Source organism: Oryx dammah, unplaced genomic scaffold (genome assembly GCF_014754425.2).
Source record: "Oryx dammah isolate SB20612 unplaced genomic scaffold, SCBI_Odam_1.1 HiC_scaffold_2, whole genome shotgun sequence".
Taxonomy (NCBI): Eukaryota; Metazoa; Chordata; class Mammalia; order Artiodactyla; family Bovidae; genus Oryx; species Oryx dammah.
This window is the reverse complement of record NW_024070186.1, coordinates 82,598,324-82,618,938: the sequence shown is the minus strand read 5'-3', so window position 1 is coordinate 82,618,938 and position 20,615 is coordinate 82,598,324. Positions and strand designations below refer to the sequence as shown.

The 20,615-nt window shown below is 40.3% G+C and overlaps 1 protein-coding gene across 1 annotated transcript in view; it reads left to right on the top strand.

Moving 5' to 3' along the window:
* ATP13A5 (ATPase 13A5) overlaps window positions 1-20,615 on the top strand; it is a 115,849-nt gene that overhangs the window by 38,937 nt on the left and 56,297 nt on the right. Inside the window, exons 8-12 of the mRNA XM_040267447.1 lie at window positions 4,810-4,882; window positions 5,821-5,949; window positions 13,186-13,356; window positions 16,896-17,053; window positions 19,719-19,907. Of these exons, the coding sequence (XP_040123381.1) occupies window positions 4,810-4,882; window positions 5,821-5,949; window positions 13,186-13,356; window positions 16,896-17,053; window positions 19,719-19,907 (720 nt within the window). The remainder of the gene's footprint in view (window positions 1-4,809; window positions 4,883-5,820; window positions 5,950-13,185; window positions 13,357-16,895; window positions 17,054-19,718; window positions 19,908-20,615) is intronic.

The following is a 20,615-nucleotide window of genomic DNA, read 5'->3' as shown; positions in this document are numbered from 1 at the left end:
GAAGACTCTTGAGAGTCCCTTGGACTGCAAGGAGATCCAACCAGTCCATTCTGAAGGAGATCAGCCCTGGGATTTCCTTGGAAGGAATGATGCTAAAGCTGAAACTCCAGTACTTTGGCCACCTCGTGCGAAGAGTTGACTCATTGGAAAAGACTCTGATGCTGGGAGGGATTGGGGGCAGGAGGAAAGGGGGACGACAGAGGATCAGATGGCTGGATAGCATCACCGACTCTATGGATGTGAGTTTAAGTGAACTCCGGGAGTTGGTGATGGACAGGGAGGCCTGGCGTGCTGTGATTCATGGGGTTGCAAAGAGTCGGACATGACTGAGCAACTGAAGTGAAGTGAACTGAACTGAACAATATAGTGTATCCTACATATTAGTGTTTGTGTCTTTTTTTTCAGCAAAAGAAGATATGTATATTTTGGACATTAATAAATACTGTAGTATTATTTTCCCTAAATGGAATAATTCAGTCTCTTACTGGCAACATATGAGAATATCTATTTTCCCAGATCCCGACCAGCATTAGGTGTTATACCTTGGTATTTAAAATTTTCCATCTAATACGTATTTGAAAATTATGTCTCATTGATGTTTTAATTTATACTTCCCTGATTGCTAGTGAGATTAGACACACTTTCCTTTGTCTAAAAGAAATTTGCACTTTTATTTATCATCTTTTTATATCCATTATATATGTGAAAAAGTTCTATTTTTTAAATCTTCTTTATCTTGACCTTGACTTTTGCTAGATTTAAAAAATATGTCCTTTTAAATATGTTTTTTTTTTCCTTTATCGTTTCTGGGTTTTTGTTTTAAAAGTCTCCTCTCTCTTTTTGTTATAAAGTTCTCCTTTTCCAAAATTAGGTATTTTAATTTTTTTTATTTGTCATTTTCTTAATATTTACTTTAAAATTATTCATAGAATTTAAATATTCAGATCCTACAACTTAAAAAGCCCTGAATGCCTCCCTTTATTCCAAACAGTAGCATGGGAATTTCAGACTTTATGGCAATATTGCAAAAGACTTCTTTGAAATGACGACACTAAGCCCATTAGCAGTTAGCATTTGTTAATAAAAGCTTATCTGACCCAATCTGCAAGGCCTCTTGTAACACTATACAAAAAGGGCCAGTTTCCTGAAACTATCTCTTTGTAGTTTAAATCACAAGTTCTCAGCAATTAATATTAGTTAATTGCTATATTATTAATTAATTAAATAGTCCTCAGCTAATCCATTTAGTGCTTTACAATTTGCAGTGGAATTTGATATTTATAATGAAGGTGCTTGTATGAGGCTTGGCAAACTGTGAAATGATACTCAAATGAGAGGGAGGGATAGGAGCAATCAGGGAGGTAAAGTGATTTAATCACATTCACCCCAGGAAGGGTGGCTATAGACCTTCATCCCAGGTTTCCTGACTCCGAGTCACTTTCCCCTTGAGCAAAATCTCCAAGTAACTTGTGAGTTTCCTGTGGCAGTAAATGATGTTTTGATCATTTATAACAAAGAGCAGATTTGGGCAGGAGAGCTGGGAAAAAGGGAAGAAAAAGCATCTACTTACTGCCATTTCTAAATTATGCTAAACAAATACATGGTTTTGAAAACTGCAAAGGAGAAGAATGTTGTCAGAAGTGGAATAAGAAGATATCTCCCTGCATCCACTCTAGCCACTGACAATGTCGCACAGAAAGAGGTTACCTTGCCAAGAAACGCCCCAGGGCAACATGGTCCCTTTGTGCCACTTTTGACGCAGATATGAGCACAAACCTTGGCACCCAATTGCATTTCCATTGAACTGTACTGCACCCTCCACTGCCGGCTCCACGGGTGGCTGCTGTCAATAGCATGGACATAGCTGGCCCATAGTTCTCTGCCTCATTCAGGACTGAGCTGGGCTCAGGAGACACCTGAGTTAATGCCCTCATTATTCATCTCTGGAGGAAATCCAGCCACCGCAAACACAAGGACACACAGCAACAGACTCCGAATAATAACAATATGCAAATTTGTTTTGGAAGAGAATCCTGGTCTCACTGAACAGGAATTGGAGAAACCAGAGGGGACCTAATGAAAATCAGGCAGCGAGCTTGGAAATCATGGCAAGCATCACAGTGCTGGCTTTCTCCTAGCTGGTTGGTTGTCATAGAAACCCGTGTGTGTAGCGTTTCTGAGTACATTAGCTCAAAGAGAATGCTTATATTATCTTACTGCAGAATTGTTGGGCAAGGTAGAACTATTCAGCTCAGTTAAATAAATATTTGCGGAGGGCCTACTATGTGAAGGCCACAGGGGATACATAGATGTTTATGTAGTCCCATCTTTGAACCTCCTGACTTGGAGGGGAGACCTGACAAGAAAACAGATAGCTCTAGTGGAATGGGATCTATGCACTAACACAGGAGGACACACAGAGACTGGAACAGTTAATTCTTCCTGAGAGTGTTCAGGACTTATGGATTGGAGATATTTCAACAGGGCTTTATGTATAGGAATAGAAAGAGTTGGCTAGTAGAAAACGGGGGTGAACATCCTAGGGAATAGCTCAAGCAAAGACAGGAAAGCTTGGCAGGTTATGCAAGATGCTAAGTTTGATAAACAAATTCAACTTTACGCCTTCATAGGTTTGCAGAATTATAGTCAAGCACTATTGGCCCAGACTTCACCACTTCCAAATGTGTTACCATCCTCTTAAGCAAAGTTGAAATTGACATTAACTAAAGGAGTTTGCTATGCAAGAAAATAAAGGAATTTGTAAGGAAGGATGTGTCTCTTCTCTTTAGGACAAAAGCTGCTTTCAAGCACTTTCAGAGAACATTTTCACCCACAGAAAAGGCTTTAGTCATATGAACCTTTTTGTTGTTGATTTTCATACTTAATAAGTCAGTGATTGTGGGCAAGTTACTTTAACATTTTTAAGCCCCTATTTTTTGTTTTATTTTTTTTGTTTTTAGTTATATGTATACCGGAGGTAACAGCATTTTCATCATAGGATTATTTTGAGGATTAACAAAATCAAGCAACATATTCCAAGTGCTTAAAACAACACTTGGCCCTTGGTGACTGAATAAAGTTTTAAACTATTTAAAAACAATAATTTGAGTCTTTTGCTATACTATGAATATTTCTCCTATGAAGCCTTGGAAGTCTGAAGGAATCTTTGATATGCAAAATAAATCAGTATCATGTTTTTGTAGAGCTTGAAGGGAACCTGAAAATGATCCAATTCATTGTTGTCTGTTGACAAAGGAAACAGCTTATACAGTGAAATGTGTTAGTCATATAGGGGTACCTGACTGGTTGGTGGGTAAGCCTGACCCACCACTCAGGAATCCTGAATGAATCCAGCGGTCTTGCTACCAAACCACGTTCTCATTGTCATCCATAATTAAATGAATGCGCCAACAGGTAAGCCTCAGTAAGTCACCTTAGGCCAATGAATCTGTGCCCAACAGTAATATCACTTCTTCCACTCAGTTGGCCCAAATGATTGAAGTTTAGGTTTTCAAGCAAAACTGAAATAAATAGTAAATTGTTCTACATAAATATTAATACCAAACTTACCAAACTCATTATGTTCTCTCAAGAGGAAAGTTGCATAATTGTGTGCAATTCTTGTTTAAGCCTGGTGACATTTATAACATTAAACATTATCAACAAAATAGACAAAAATAATTTAATATCTGAAGAGAAGTTTTATTATATTTGAATTATGGTAAGCTGTATGGTAAGCTAAATTATGGTGGTTAAGTACTGTTGACAGTATTTAGATCTCTTCTACTTAGAGATATCTGAGTAACTGACATCCATACACAGCCTTCCAGGGAGGCTCCGGTTGGTCTGGCATTGCACTCGCCTCTGGCTGGTGGCCTAAGAGTCAGTTTAGATGACTCTGTGGATCACATCCTCTCTCACCTCTGTTTTCTCATTCCCTGAGTTATCCTAGGAGATGCTTCCTCTACTTCTCCAGGCTGCTTCCATTCTCTCCACTTTGTCAGGGTCGTATCTCAATGAATCCCACTTCAAGTGAATTTGTTCAGCTGATGTACTCAGAAAAGTGTTTTGTTTTGTTTCTTTAATGACAGCTTATTAATCATCAACTCTCATCAAACTCATACTATAGTAATGAGTACTATCCGAAGTGATAAGTAAAATAAGCATAAAGTAGGTTAAAATAACCATATAAAATAGATACTGTTCTTACCTCCGCCTTTAGATGAGGAAAAGGGGGTTAAACAGGCTGAATAACTCAAAAGTGGTAGCACCAGAATTCCAAATAGAGCAGTATGACTCCAGTCTGCAGAATTATCCAATATGAAAATCTACCAGTTCATAGAAGAGGTGATGGTTGTTCCACGTGCAATCAAAATACAACCTAAATATTCAGAGGCTCTTACAATGGAAACCCCTTACAGATCAAATTCAGCTTTGCTTTTTACAGACAGAGCAACAGAGACACAGAGAAGGGGAGTAACCTGTTTGTGGTGTCATTGGTTTTCTTCAGTCTAATCATGCATCTTCCAGAAATGAAGTCTCAGCTCCTTAGCTTTAGCCGGTGAAATTGGCTGTGCATCATTTTTCCTGGGATTGAAATAGCTTAAGCTAATGAGCATACTTGCTGCTCTGAATAGGGAGTTGAGCGAGGTAGGGGTTGAAACAGGAAAGTAGGAGCTTGGAAAGTAGATGAGTCTTTCCCAGAGTCAGTTTGACTGTGGCAGCAGGTTCAGCATTTACTGTATTGAGATCAGGTGGTTTTCAGGATACGGATTATCTAATATTTAAATGCTGACTTTAAATTTACAGCAATCAGTGAAGCTGCACAACCTCGTGGAGGATCACAACAAAGTCCAGGTCAAGATCACCGTAAAAGGCAAAGGTAAGTGATGTGTTTTGCTTTCATCAGCATCCTAGTATTTGGAGTGGAGTTGGTCTCATTTGTTTCGATGATTAGTCAAGGAGGAAGTCTTTTTTGATGATACTGAGGACTGGGGCTGGGTAAGGCAAACAAGCCATCATAGATTGAAAATTTAAGGCAGCAAGGTCAGAAGAATGCTGACTTGCGCCTGCAGGATACTGAGAGTGAGCCCCTTGTTGAATTCTGTACCTTAGGTGCCTGGCATGCCTCACCCTGACCCCAGCCCTGATTGAACTCTTTCTACTCAATGTCTGGTTTATTCCAAATCCCCTCTGTACTCCATATTTCACTCATTGGGATGTTACTGGGTAAGCCTTCTTAAGGCTTTTTGATTTGCTAACTAACCATCTCAAACAGACCCAGCAGCATATATTTGTATCTGTTATATGGAAACCAGACCTGTATAAGGCTTATGGATGGCTGGATGGACAGTAGGCATTTGCTCAGAGTTACCTGGGCTGAGGTGACGACGGCTCTCAGCAGGAAGTGAGGAGCTGCACTCCAGAGCAGTGGAAGTTGTCTGGAGTGTTTACATGGGCCCTGATCCAAGTACTGAGTGTGCTACAGGGGGTCAGGAACCCAGCTAAAGGATGTAAGCAGACACAAAGGGCACTCTTCCATGGACAATGCCCTTAAGGGTCTCCCGTGGACAGAGTGCTATCCCAGGTACTAGGATCAAGATGGGATCTTATTGCTGAGCAAATCCTTTCCTAAGACCCAGACACCAATTCCCTAATCCTAGTTTCCTGGGAATCTGCAGTTGAGTGGAAAGAGGCTGGAGCAGGTGAGCATGCAGGGTAGTTCTTGATCAAAAAGTTGATAAGAGTTCTCAGCTGTTTTTATTGTTAGGTAAAAACATGAAACGTTCATCTGATCATGAAAATGTTGCTCTTATATAGGTTTGCAAGAGCTGGAATCCCGACTCTTGGTTCCTGGAGATGTTCTTATTCTTCCAGGAAAGCTTTCGTTGCCTTGTGATGCTGTTCTGATTGATGGAAGTTGTGTGGTGAATGAAGGCATGCTCACAGGTAGGCAGTTGTCATGGAGCTTCCTCTTTCTTTCCTTCCAACAACCAGGCCAAGTGAGCAAAGCAGATCAGCATACACTTACCTGCTTTATGGACATAACTTAAGTGACTGAACAACAGCAACAAAGGTATTGAGAGATAGATGGGGAAGACACATCCTGACTATTCATGTGAATGAAAACAATATATGTAGATAAGGAAGATTTAAAAATATAAGAATGAAAACCACAATACATATGAAACTAGAAGAAAAGACTGATACAACTTGGAATTAATTAATTACCCCATGAGAGAGAGGAATAAGATTCTTTGAGTTCAAAGGTGGGTGAGAAGACCATACTGTTTGATGCACAGTCTCTTTATAAATATGAGGATGGTTTATACACCTGTTAGAACAAAACACAGACAAAAACTGTCACCTCACAATTGACAGGGCATAGAGATTTTATCCAGCCCTGTATTCTGTAGATGGAAAACTGAGCCCCAGTTTTCAGTGGGAGAAAGATTGAGTTGGGTCTTCCAGAAAGGCAGTAAAACAGTTCTGTTCTTTAGAATCGTGTTTCCAGTTGATCTTACTGAGCATAAAACTGGTTTTCTAGTTATGGCTTGAACTATCCTTGTCCTAATTTGTACTTTGTACAGTCCATTTGAATTTGTGTAATTAGTAAGGCACTATCTATAACATATTCTTTAAGCCAAAAAGAAGAAAATACACAGGGCATCTTAATAAAAGAAGAAAAACACCATATGGAACCACGAAAAAGAAATTGTTGGTCTTTTGTGTTTACAGTTGGTGCGTTTTTCTGTTTCCAAATAGTGTAAAGACAAGGAAAAGAAAAAACACATGCACAAAACTTTTTAACATCACCTAAACATAAAGAGAGTCATTCTCTAATCCTTAAATTGTTCAACAGAAGCATATTCCTCATTAAAGATGAGCCTGCTTAATTTAAAACTGAGACAAGAAAATGTAGTAAATGTAAATATGTGCAGTATAATTACAAAATACCCCAATGTGTTAAGATCTAACTGCCTTGTAATGGTAGTGATGACGATTTGCATACTGATCATATCTCTCATCCAGAATGTTGCCATAGTATCTCAAGTACAAGCCTCACACCTAAGAAAACCGTGCTCTTCACTCAGAGGCAATGACTATCTCTAGTTCCCAATAGCCTGACAACCAAGCACAGTGTCTCTGAAGGCAAGAGAGCATGGCAGTGAGAATAGAGAGGGGACACACAGCTGGGTTTACTCCCCTGGGTCTACTGACCTGGAGGATCTTGCTTGCCTGATTCTTACGAAAGCTCAGAAAGTCCCAGAGAAGCAGCAAAGGCAAAAATGCCACCTTTTAACAAAGGTGCAAAGTTGACCTAAAATGACCTCAAATGGTCAGTGGCTTTTCTGAGGGCCTGTTTCAGGAAAAACAAAGTCATCAGCATTAATATCTATGCAGCCTAAGTACTGATAAAGTCAACTTTTTAAAATCATAAAATAGAAATATATCCATCTCTTTCTCATTAATTTCTTGAAACAGACCTCAGTACCAGCATGCTTTGAATATTTTATTACATAGCTTGACTAGATCCTCCCACTCACTATGTATTCCTGGGAAGGATCCTGATGGAGTAATTAGATTAAGGTTAGATTCCTGAAACTGCAACTGTATTTCTTGAGTATGGATTCACAAATGTGACTCAGGTAATATCCTCCATGTGCAAAAATAGTCCTTTATATATACAGAAGTCTTTATGTAAGAAGAGTAGCAAATATTCCTAGCATCTGTATAGCAATTTATATTTTCATAAACAACTTTTATATCTCACTTCATTGTAGCATAAAACAAATTAGACTAGGCGCTATTATAATACCCAATTTACATATAGGGAAACTGAAGTAAAGAGACTAGTGCTGCTCAGCTAATGAGTGAAAGGGTCCGAGTTGGAGGTGGATTGGCTTCCAGGCACGAGGGACCATAGGAGCGAAGACAATGATTTGAGGAGGGGTCCAGCTACTGTTTCTGTGTTTTGTGTCTCCTTGCCTTTTCCTTTCTCGGGATTAGTCCCATTTATAGCACCATGCGCATTGCAGGATTTTCCTTAGCATCATCTTAACCTCATCCTCTCGTCATAAACTCCACTATGCAAAAAGCTCAACTTTATTTTATACGTACACTTCATTTTAATTTTGGCTTCAAATTTGGCTCTTCTTGAAAGTGTGTAGTGTGAAGCATCTGATATAAGTCAGGTATCCCAGCAGTTAGCAGGACCTCCCCAGCAGTTAGCAGGAACCCCCCACCATGCCCCTATTCTAGTCTGGCTACAGAAATTTCTGGCTACAGAAGTTGTGCCAGGTCCTGGGGAGAGGCCTCTGGTCTAGGACACACTCCTCTCTGTGGTTGCCTCACACCACTCAGAGCTCAGGGAATGCTCGGGGAACGTCAGGGACCTATCTACCAGAAATGAGGCAGACCCCAGTGATGTTTCCTTTCAGTTTCCACAAACTTATAGAATGTTTCCATGTCCTATTTGGTTCAGGCCCCTTCTCTCATAGACATACAGTATCCAAGCTCTCTTTAGACTTTCTTCCAATTCCTACTCCTTGGATTTTCATTTGGCTAGAAACGTGGTGAAAGAAAGGCAAGATGAGCAGAAAAGCTTTGTTCTTACTCTCAGATGGTCTCTAAAATTTACGGGAAATTTATGAGTGACTTCTGAAACTCAAAAGCCAGTCCCTTGCTCTTTTCTTGTGCCTCCTGAGACAGTGATCCCCTTCAAGATTTAGCTCTTTCCGAAGGGTCCAGAGGAAAAAGGGAGTACCATGGGGAGAAATTTCTTCCTGGTAGCAATAGCTAATTTTTCTTAGCTCTCATAAGTGTTAGGTGTTATGCTAGCATTTTACACGTTTGTTCATTCAGTCCACAACCTCTGTAAAGCTGAGGTCCAGAGAGGGTAATTTATTTGCCTAAGTTATACAGCTTGAAAGTGGTAGAGCTGAAATTAGAATTCATTTGTTTATTCATTCATTCATTCCACAAGTGTTTATTAGCCCCTGCTATGGAGCAGACGCTCTACTAGGTGCTGGGGAGATAGCAGTGAACAGGCAGATTCTTCCCTCGTGCAGCGGACTCTAGTCGGGGACAGAAAACATGAAGGCAGATAAATGACTTAAATTCCCAATAACAGTAAGTTCTATGAAGAAAATAAAATACTTAAACCCAGCCGTTTTGTCCCCAGAGCCTACGCTTGCAACTACTGTTCCTCGTTCTCTTAGGGATAATTATGAGGGGGAAGGGTAACTTTCACTCTGCCGCAATCCCTCACCCTCCTCTGCTCATTAGAATTACTGATCTATCTGAATCATATGTGCAGAATCATGTAGTGATCTGAGCTAGACACAGGCATTCCCCTAAGAGGTTATTTCATGTTTATATGCTGTCAGACAAGCTTGTAGTCAGTGGACAGATCAGATCTCCTCTCTTCCCATTTTCCTTTCTTCTCTCTCACTCCTGTCTCTCTTTCATTTATTTACTCATTCATCCACTTATTAAATAAAGTTTCGGAGATGCCTGCTATGTGCCAGTACTGCACTGTGTGCTAGAATCAACAAGAGAAATTAGAAAAGGTCCCTGCCCTCAAGTAGCTTATAATCTGATGGTCCCAGAAGTATAAATAAACAAGGACCTGACCTTTCAAAGCACTGTCGCCATGTGGAGACATCTGGCTCATTGTGGACAAAGGAGGGAGTTTCAACTTCACAGCAGCCAGGATCTTCGGGTCTCAGAATCCAACTGAACAGTTGGCTGTGAGTGTCTTTCCTTCTGAAACCCTCTCCAGCCTACATAGACATCCAAATTTTTGTTTGGAGAATCCATACTTTCCTGGGATCCCTGGGAAAATGCTGAATATAAAAATTTCAAATGTCAAAGTCCTTGTCCTCTGATATTACCTAGATCACGAGAAAGAACCTAAACTTGTATAACTATAATCAGTACAACTGTATTTCCAAGTAGGAAATATAGCATTATCTTGCTAATTGAATAGCAAAAATCTGATGACAGTTTCAACTGATTCTAGGGCATTTTAAATCTATGAGGCCAGAAGTGTTATTGGCATTTTTATTTTGTCTCTGAAGCTTATTCTTTTTGAACTCCTAGTTGATTTTTTTTTTTTTTTTTTTTGGTATCTGAAATATCTGGTTGTACAACATTAGGGAAAGTCGAGGAAGAATACTGGCAAAGAATGGGAGTCAGTAATAGAATACATCCCTGGCCTAGTTTAGCTGAAGTCTGTGTAGGGTAATAACAGCCATGGATGCTCAGATGGTGGTGGCTCTGACAACCTAGCAGGAGAGTTTGAGGCTTATTAGTAATGGCAAAAAAAAAGAAAAAGGTTGAAGGATTTTTGAGAAAAGAATGAGATAATAAAAGGGGCCTCTGTTAGGATTCATCTGGAAATGGTTTGGGAAGACTAAAAGAGGGGACTGGAGGGGAGGAACAGTTCGGAGAATGGGAGATAAGAGAAAATAGATATATTAGTCTCTGACCCAGTTCCTGTCACAGGGCTCTTGAAACACTTGTAAATTCCTACTTGATAAAAGCACTAGGAGCACCTCTTGCTCTAATGAGGCTGCTGTTGGTGGATACCTGGATGGCTCCTGGATGGGGGCTGGTCCCCAGAAAGACCAAACCATGATTAAAAACTTGGAATTTTCAACCTCAACCCCCATTCTCTATGGAGGGAAGAAAGGCTGGAAATGCAGTTGATAATTAATCACATCTACATGAGGAAGCTTCCATAAAATCCTAATAGTATGGGGTTCAAAGAGCTTCCAGGTGAATGAGCACACCCACATACCAGGAATATGAGGCACCCCAACTCCAGGGGGACAGAAGTTCCTGTACTCAGAGCTCTCCCAGACCGTTCCCAGTATCCCTTCACCTGGTTGTCCATCTGTATCCTTTATAATACTCTTTAATAAACAGCTAAATATAAGTAAGCATTTCCCTGAATTCTGTGAGCCACTTCATAAAATTAACTGAATCCAAGGAAGGGATCATGGGAACCTCAGATTTATGGGTCATGTTTTAGAAGCACAGATGACAAACTGGATTTGCAACTGACATCTGAATGGGGTGGGGACAGTCTTATAGGACCGAGCCCTTAACCTGTGGAATGTGACACTATCTCCAGATAGATGGTATCAAAATTGAATTTAATTGAGTTAAATTATAGGACAATCAGCCGATGTCACAGAATTGCATGTTGTGGAGGAAAAAAACCCTACACCTCTGGTGTCAGAAGCTTTGTGAGTATGGTAGTAGGTGCAAGACTAAAGACAAAACACATAAGGAAGAATTGGGGATTTTCCTAATTCAGGACTTTAAAGCTGAGATGTTTATTTATAAAAAAGATTTAGTTCCATTGTAGCCTCAAATTACCCAGAGGACATGTTTGCACTTCAGAGAACTAAACAAATCACAGCTAATCCATTGTTAATGCAATTACCAAGAACCAGACAATGACTGCCATTTAAGCCACTGGGACCTAGATGCAAGAGTCCAAGAATGACACTCAGAGGAAGGTATGTTAGGACTTGGAAAATCATTCTGTGAAAAGGCAGATTGTGGAAAGAGGAGGAATCAAAACGGTTCTGAGACTGTAAATCTGTGACTCAGCAACAAGGTAAAGACCATAAGAGAAACAGAAATTTAAAGAGGAGATTTAGGGCTAAAGATATTGATACAGATTTTAGAAATGCTGAATTCCAGAGGCTAGTAGAATATCCAGGTTGGGATGAACAACCAACAACTGAGAAGCACCAAACAAGGGCCCAGGAGAGAGGAAAGCTGGAGCTAGGCATTACTAGTATATCTTTTTAGACACGCTAATTAATGGAAGTACAGCTGAGGTCATCCAGAAAGAGGAATAGGAAAGAGAGGTCCTATCTTGTTACATTAATTTCTCTTTCACTGCAAGCTCCAAAAAAGATCATGAAGAATATTTTTTTTTCTTTGAGATGTAATTAACATACAACACTGTATAAATGTAAGGTGTATAGCGTGACTTGGCTTACATCATGAAATGATTACAAGTTCAGTAAACATCCATCATCTCACAGAAAATAAATAAATAAAAAATTACAGAAATAAAACAAATTTCTTATGAGAACCCTTAGGATTTATTCTCACAACAAATTTCTTTCTTTCTTTTTCTTTTTTTTTAAACAAATTTCATATATAGCATGCGACAGTATTGATCATATTCAGTGTTAGTCATATTTATCATGTTTACATTACATCCCTACTATTTATTTATCTTATTGAGAAGTTGGTACCTTTTGACAGTCTTCATCTGTTTCCCTCTCCTTCCACCCCAGCATGAAGAGTATTGAGAATATTGTACATATTTCCTGCAGGCATCATTTCTCACCCATCTCTGTACTTCCAGGGCTGCTTTTCTCTACCCCAAACTCAACATCCAAACACCCTCGACTGCCATTAATACCCAGAGCACACCATGCTCTTTCTCTTAGATCTCCTAAGAACACTCTCCCCTCCTCCTTAAGCTAACTGAGCTTATTGCCTTTCAATTGTCACCTATTACTTGCACACAAAATCTTTCCTGATTTTCCTTTTGGGCTGGATCTTCAGATCACCTGGTTCTGCTATCTAAATATTTACCACACTGTTTTAATTAATTATTTACTGATATTTACGGTTCTGGCTTCCTGAGCTTTAGGAGGTCAGAATTTCTGTCTTATTCATGATTATGTTGCCAGCATCTAGAGCAATGCCTGGGATGGAATAAGCACTTAGACATATTTGCCAAATCAGTGGATGAATGGACAGATAAACAAGTGAATAAGAGGCAAGTACAATAACTATACACATGCTTTGTAGCTTCTTCATGCCCAGAATAGTGCTGGGCTTAAAGAAAACTTAGGAAAATGATTAAGTGGCAACTCCTTTCTCTAAAATGGGATGCTTTTGAAATAAAAAACAGCAAACCATACTGGCCAGGTATGGGAAAGATAACCAAATCGTAAACAAATATTTGAAAGATAATCAAGTATACCACTGCTTGCATCACTAACATCCTTAAGAATAGTCATCTGACTCTTGAGATAAGAATGAACAGATTAACTGTGGTTTCTATCCTTTCTTGAAACTGGTGAATACCAGCTCTAAATTACTACCCAAGTTCACACAAAATCAACAAAATACCATCTTCTTTAGGAGAAAGTATACCTGTTATAAAGACACCATTGCCCCATGCGGAGAACACCACAGCCTGGAAATCCCACAGCTTGGAAGATTATCGGAAACATGTCCTTTTCTGTGGAACAGAAGTTATTCAGGTCAAGCCCTCTGGGCAGGGACCAGTAAGAGCAGTCGTTTTGCAAACAGGTCAGTAAATTTCATTTTTGTAAACATGGTCCATGATCAGAGGTGGGGGAGCTGGATTAGGGAAATCTTGTTTACAGTCATGGAGTTTGTCACATTCTGGTTTCCAATGAAATGCTTGTTATTCCAGGTTGCTGCCATTTCCAACTGAACTGTTCATTGTGAATACTGTTGTTTGTGATGAAGTGCATACAGGGATGAAGAACACTTCCTCAAAGGCAAAACTGGGTTCTTGGTTTTACTCTGTGTCCATAGACTTCTTCTCTTTTCACTCTGTACTTCCTCTAAGTGATTACCAAGAAAATAGTTTCATCCATGATCACTTAAGAAACTTTTCTTTTCAAAGAGTCATATGCCAGGCTGTTATCTCAAGGTTTTTACTGGACGCCTTCAACAGGTCCAAAGATGCTTCAAAGTCAAGGCATCTACAAGGGGACTCATCCTCCTCTAGTGCCTCTTTCTGTAGACATCATCACCATCTAGCAAGTTTCTTCATATTGTCTTTACTCCTCATTTTCTCTCCTACCAAATAAGGCACCACATCCTACAGATTCTGCAAATACCTCCTGCATCCTGTCTCCCTCCGAACTGAAGCTATCGTCTCATGTCTAAATTATTACAGAAGAAATATTTATTTGAAAGTATCACTTTAACTTTCACCTTAAATATTGTTTTTTTATGCTTTGCTTAATTTTTCTCTAACCTATTCCTCAATCTGTCAGCAAGTCACACTTCTAAAACATAGTTTGGAGCAATTCATAAATACCATGCTCAAGAATGTTTCAAGACGACCCATATTACTCCCACTCTTTCACATGACATTACATGGTCAATACCTTCCATGATCTGGTCTCAGCTCTCTGTATTTACTCCTGTGTTTCTGCCACCCCATATATTTATAGACCCAAAATATATCTTGCATTTGATATTGCTATGCTTTAGTTTAGTCCATGATTCAACTGTTCTACCTAGTTTTTTAATCAAAAATATCAAGGTTTGAGGGATTTTTATGCTCAAAATAGTCAGTGGGCATGAGAATATCCTTCAAGCTGCTGCCTAAGAAAAAGCTCATGGGTGGAGATCATGGAAACTACTGATCTGAGCTTGTAAAACGCTAAAGCAACAGGTTAGAGAAAATTTGGCTGTTTTCCTTCAAAGTCTACAAAGTCATGTTTGAGGAGAGCAGATGTTCATCAAGAAGGGGGATTAAAGCATGCTTTATACTTACAATACTGATTCATGTCTGAAATATATAGTAGCCAATTTTTTTTGCCAGTACTTTAGAGGTGAATGAGTATCTACTAAGTGCTATGCATAGAGGGCTAAAGAAAAGCAAATGTGAGATACTCTTTGCCCGCAAAGAAGATTATGATTTGATACAAGAGACAAATGGATTTATAGTTAACAAAACACAGAGCATAGAGGGATGTCATACAACCAAGTTGGTTTTTATCCTTTCTTAAAACTGGCAAATACCAGCTCTAAATTACAGACAGAGGGAGAAATTACTTTGATTATGAAATATGGGAGTAGAATTCTGGAAATACTTATTTGAAGAGATGGTATTTTGAGCCAAACATGATACCATGGGAAGGATTTAGCCAATCACATCAGAGAGCTGGAAAAATAGGCTAACTTGTGTCCAAGAAACATAAAAGAAGGAATGCATGAAGGTCTTCTGGGACCAGGGAGCAGGGACTAGGGATAAGGCGGGAGACCTCAAATGCCATGCCTACAAATTTGAACTTTATTCTAAAATGTGTGTGTCCTACACAAAAATAAACTCAAAATGGATTAAAGATCTAAACGTAAGACCAGAAACTATAAAATTCCTAGAGGAGAACATAGGCAAAACACTCTCCGACATAAATCACAGCAGGATCCTCTATGATCCATCTCCCAGAATACTGGAAATAAAAGCAAAAATAAACAAATGGGATCTAATTAAAATTAAAAGCTTCTGCACAACAAAGGAAACTATAAGTAAGGTGAAAAGACAGCCTTCTGAATGGGAGAAAACAATAGCAAATGAAGCAACTGACAAACAACTAATCTCAAAAATATACAAGCAACTTATGCAGCTCAACTCCAGAAAAATAAACGACCCAGTCAAAAAATGGGCCAAAGAACTAAATAGGCATTTCTCCAAAGAAGACATATGAATGGCTAACAAACACATGAAAAGATGCTCAACATCACTCATTATCAGAGAAATGCAAATCAAGACCACAATGAGGTACCATTTCACATCAGTCAAAATGGCTGCGATCCAAAAGTCTACAAGCAATAGATGCTGGAGAGGATGTGGAGAAAAGAGAACCCTCTTACACTGTTGGTGGGAATGCAAACTAGTACAGCCACTATGGAAAACAGTGTGGAGATTCCTTAAAAAACTGGAAATAGAACTGCCTTATGACCCAGCAATCCCACTGCTGGGCATACATACCGAGGAAACCAGAATTGAAAGAGACACATGTACCCCAATGTGCATTGCAGCACTGTTTATAATAGCCAGGACATGGAAACAACCTAGATGTCCATCAGCAGATGAATGGATAAGAAAGCTGTGGTACATATACACAATGGAGTATTACTCAGCCATTAAAAAGAATACATTTGAATCAGTTCTAATGAGATGGATGAAACTGGAGCCGATTATACAGAATGAAGTAAGCCAGAAAGAAAAACAGCAATACAGTATACTGACACATATATACGGAATTTAGAAAGATGGTAATGAAGACCCTGTATGCGAGACAGCAAAAGAGACACAGATGTATAGAACGGACTTTGGGACTCTGAGGGAGAGGGAGAGGGTGGGATGATTTGGGAGAATGGCATTGAAACATGTATACTATCATGTAAGAAACGAAGTGTCAGTCTATGTTTGATACAGGATACATGATGCTTGGGGCTGGTGCATGGGGATGATCCAGAGAGATGATATGGGGTGGGAGGTGGGAGGGGGATTCAGGATTGGGAGCTTGTATACACCCGTGGTGGATTCATGTCAATGTATGGCGAACCAATACAGTATTGTAAAATAAAGTAAAAATAAAATAAAATAAAATGTGTGTGTCCTGGAAGGTTTTTGAATTTAAGAACAACATGACCAGAGGCATATATAATTACTTGCCTTGTGCTTTACTTTTCTCTTAATTTTCCATTACTTTCAACACATATGTTTCTGTAAGTCTTCTTCTCAGCATCTCTTGTTGTCTGGTCATTGCCTTCATCCCCTCCTTGGTCTGTTTTCTCAGCCCCATATGTGAAGTGGGGGTTACACTGTTTGAGCCATTGAAGCACTGCCCTCCAGAGCAAGAGAAATTGAGATGAGCTAAGTGAACACCATTTATTATTCCTGGCAACTTGGAAGAACAATAAATGTAAAACTGTTAGGTCACAACAATACTGTTTTAATTCCATTTTCAAATGAGTCTATTAACCAATTCTTAATTCAGTGCAAACCATTTTTTTTCTTTTTGGTTTTAGGGAAAAATGTATTAAAGGACCTTACACTACTTGTGATTATCTTTGTGTAGGTTACAATACAGCCAAAGGGGACTTGGTGAGATCCATCCTCTACCCCCGGCCTCTGAACTTCAAACTGTACAATGATGCCTTCAAGTTCATAGTGTCCCTGGCCTTCCTTGGAATCATGGGTTTTTTCTATGCCCTTGGTGTATATAAGTACCATGGAGTAAGTACTTGGGGGTAGGGCTTTTTAATAGGATAACTTTCTCAAGGAACTTAACCTAACTAAAGGGTTAGAATCAATGTCATCCAATAGAGCTTTCTAGAATGATTAAAATATTCTATATCTCTACACTGGTCAACTTGCTAGCAATTAACTATGTGTTCACTGAGCACTTGAAATGTGTTGGTGTAATAAAGGAAATAAATTTTCAATTTTTAAAAATTAAAATAGCCACATGTGATTAGTGGAAATTGTATTGGAAGATGTAGCTATTAAAAGTTGTGAAGTTCACAGCTCCTTTCACCACCTGGATGGGAGTGAAAGGTTACTGCATGTGTGGCATTTGTGATATCCAAGCCCAGAGGAATACATGTTCCCTCAGAGGAAATACATGCTACTCAAACATTATAGGATGGGGAAGATTTGGTCTTAAGATTAGAAAGCAGTAAGGATACACACATTTGAATGACAAAAATGCAAAGGAAGAAAAACACAAAGGAATTCTGGAACTAGCAAGCAGTTATGAGATAAATCTAATAAGGTAGGATTAGATCAGATTAAAGGGGATAGTGAATGCCATGCCTAGACGTTTGGACTGTTTGAAAGTGTTGCTGTATTTGAGTGTGTACATTGTCAAGGGAATACTCAACACACCATGCAGTCAATGAGTTGCCCTGTGTTCTTGTTAGGTTCTGAGATGAAATTGAATGTCTGGTTTTACAGAGTTGTGTACTATATGGATCCCCACTTCCCTTTATAAGCTTCATGATGTCTGGTTTTGTTTGGATGTCTCCCTGAATAGTTGTGATGGCTGTACAGGAAAGAATTGTCACAAATAACCCAGGAGGTCCTTTCTGATCCTGAGAATCTGATTCTGTTATGAATTTTGCAGTCATTTCTATATAACATGCTGGGATCTTAGCAGTGTGGGCTTATAGGGAAGAATAAAACATTGTGAATAAAAGGATCCAAACACAGGTATGAAACTGGGAGTGAGTGGACTCTAAAATGCCCCAAATGATGGCATTGGTGATGACATAGAAGAGTGTGTGGTTGAGTGTGGGAGAGGCAAAGGCAGTCATGAGAATTTTTAGGCAATGTTCATGTTCAAACCTGAGCTCTGCATAGTCATTGCAATCTGAAATAAACTCTCAGAGAGCATTTCTAGGGGGAAGGAGGTTAGAGGAGGCCAGGGCACATGGGCACCAGTAGAATAGAGTCTGGAAAGAGTGAAGCAAAAAGTCAAAACCAGTGGGGCTGGAATTTGAGGCAGTGTGCCAGTTTCATCTGGGGAACATGAGCATTGAGCAGGAAAACAAGCAAAAGCCCTCTGCTATGGGCCAGGAAGCCCTGGTGGGGATAGCACATGATAGTTTCTTGGGCAAGACTCAATGTCCAATATATACCAAAGCAGCATTCTCATTGTACACCCCATCTTGTAGGTCTGGACCTGCAGACCTTTTGGCTGCTTCTATCTGCACTGGCTCAGCATTAGGCAGGGCTGAGTCTTCAGGGTTAAAGCTCCTCTGTGGCTGGGGTTGGAAAAATCAGGAAATGATAGAATTCATGATAAACTAGAATTGGCCCAAAGATGTGCCAAGTAGCCATTGTTACTAAACTTGAATCTATGTTTCCAATACTGAAAAGAGAACTTTATGGCTAAAATCAAGGTAATTTCATAAAAACATAGGCAAAGTTGTAGAGGGAAAGCCATTAGTTAACAGAGCATGGGAAAGTTATGCAGCCTATGATTTGATCTTGGCCCTGCCTTTATTAGTCCTGTGATCCTCGGTAGCTTGCCTGGAATCCTGATTCTGTGAGACTTGCCTTGGTGATTTGATGCACATTTGTGCCCTCCCTCTAGATGAATAGATTAGGGATTATATCCTCACCATTTAAGCAGCATGTGGCCTTGGGAAAGTTGTTTACTTTTTTAAGTCTCAGTTTCCTCTTTGGTTAAATGGAGGAAATAACAGTATTTACATTGCAAGGTGGTTGTGAGGAGTAAATAAACAGTGTGTGTACACAGTGCTTGTTTCAGGGTATGTATCCAGTGAGAACAAGCTAGTTTTATTGGCTTACCCACAGCAGTGAATATATGCTGAGATCTTCGCAGAATCCTGGTCCTAGTTTTCATCAGGTTTTCAGGCACTCCACGTATGTGTTGAGCACCTTCTCTGTGTCAGAAGGCGCTAGGCTCTGCATCTGGTGACGAGTAAGGTGAATTCCAAGATGACTTCAAAGATGAAGGAGGCACAGCTGCTGTGCCGGAGGAGTTTGTAGAACTGTTGAGAAAGCAACAGTCAGGCCATGTGTGAACTATTACAACTCAAGTCTAGTCCCAGTGACCAGGAGTCCAGAGGGTGTGCAAATGCCTGATGGGCAAAGAAGGGGTGGCCCTCTGGGTGGACAGAAGGCTGAGTGGAGAGAAGCTGGGTCAGGAAGGACAGTAGGGTGTGGGCTGGGGGTCCAGGGTGTCATTTCCTCTGCAGAGGGTGACAATTTGTTGATTTCTCAGACTCAACCTGTAGAATACTCAGTCCAACCAAGACAGTTGGCTCATGATGACTATTCTGAGCTTCCAGAACTCCACTGGTGCGCCAGGAGATGGAGCGGAAGGGTGCACATGCTTTCTGCCAGGCTAACCTGTGTGTCCCTCCCTCCCCAGGCCTCTCCACAAGACACCATTGCCATGGCCCTGCTCCTCCTCACTGTGGCGGTCCCTCCTGTGCTGCCAGCTGCCCTGACCACAGGCATCGTGTACGCACAGAGGAGGCTGAAGAAAAAGAGAATCTTCTGCGTCTCCCCACAGCGGATCAATATGTGTGGGCAAATCAACCTTGTGTGCTTTGACAAAGTATGAGCTCAACTCCCCATGTTGGAGGTTAATGATATGGGGACATAGCTGAGTTGGGAAGGGCCTCAGAGACTGTCTAGCCCAGCACTCTCCTGGGAACACGGAGGCCACGAGGGTCACACACAGAGCTGGTGTGAGAGCCTGTTCTGGAAGCCTGCTCTCCCGAGTCCTGAGGAAGTGGTTTAGCCGTCATATCAAGCATTTCTTTCCTGTCAAATTTAATATTTTTGTGCCTCTTTCGGGTTTCAAAACAATCTCTTACTGTAATCACTTTTATGAGTGACTGGCTTTTTTCAGGCAAAAAATAATATGAGGAACATTTCTGTTCCCTTGGTGCTTTTTCCAGAGCTTAAGGGGGCATATTCATTTCTCCTCCGCTGCTTTCTTCAGGAACTGGAAAGCAGGGGCTGTGACCTGTGTTTACCCACTCTGGTCTCTCTTTTCCACTTTGCTTCCCAGGATGTTGAGCCTCAGGACTGGGGCAGATTGTCTGTGCTTAGGGCCTGGAAGGTGGCAGAAGGGAAGTATGTTCGGAGGAGGGGACAGCTGTTCTGGGACAGGTCCCAGGACCCCTCTTTGTGGCTCCTGTGGGGGACCAGGCAAAGCTGCAGTATCAGTCACCTCACTCGGGCACCCAGTTTACCAGCTCTAATCCAGAGGTCTGGTCTGGTCCCTACATGTCTTCACTTTGTCTTCATGAGAATAAAT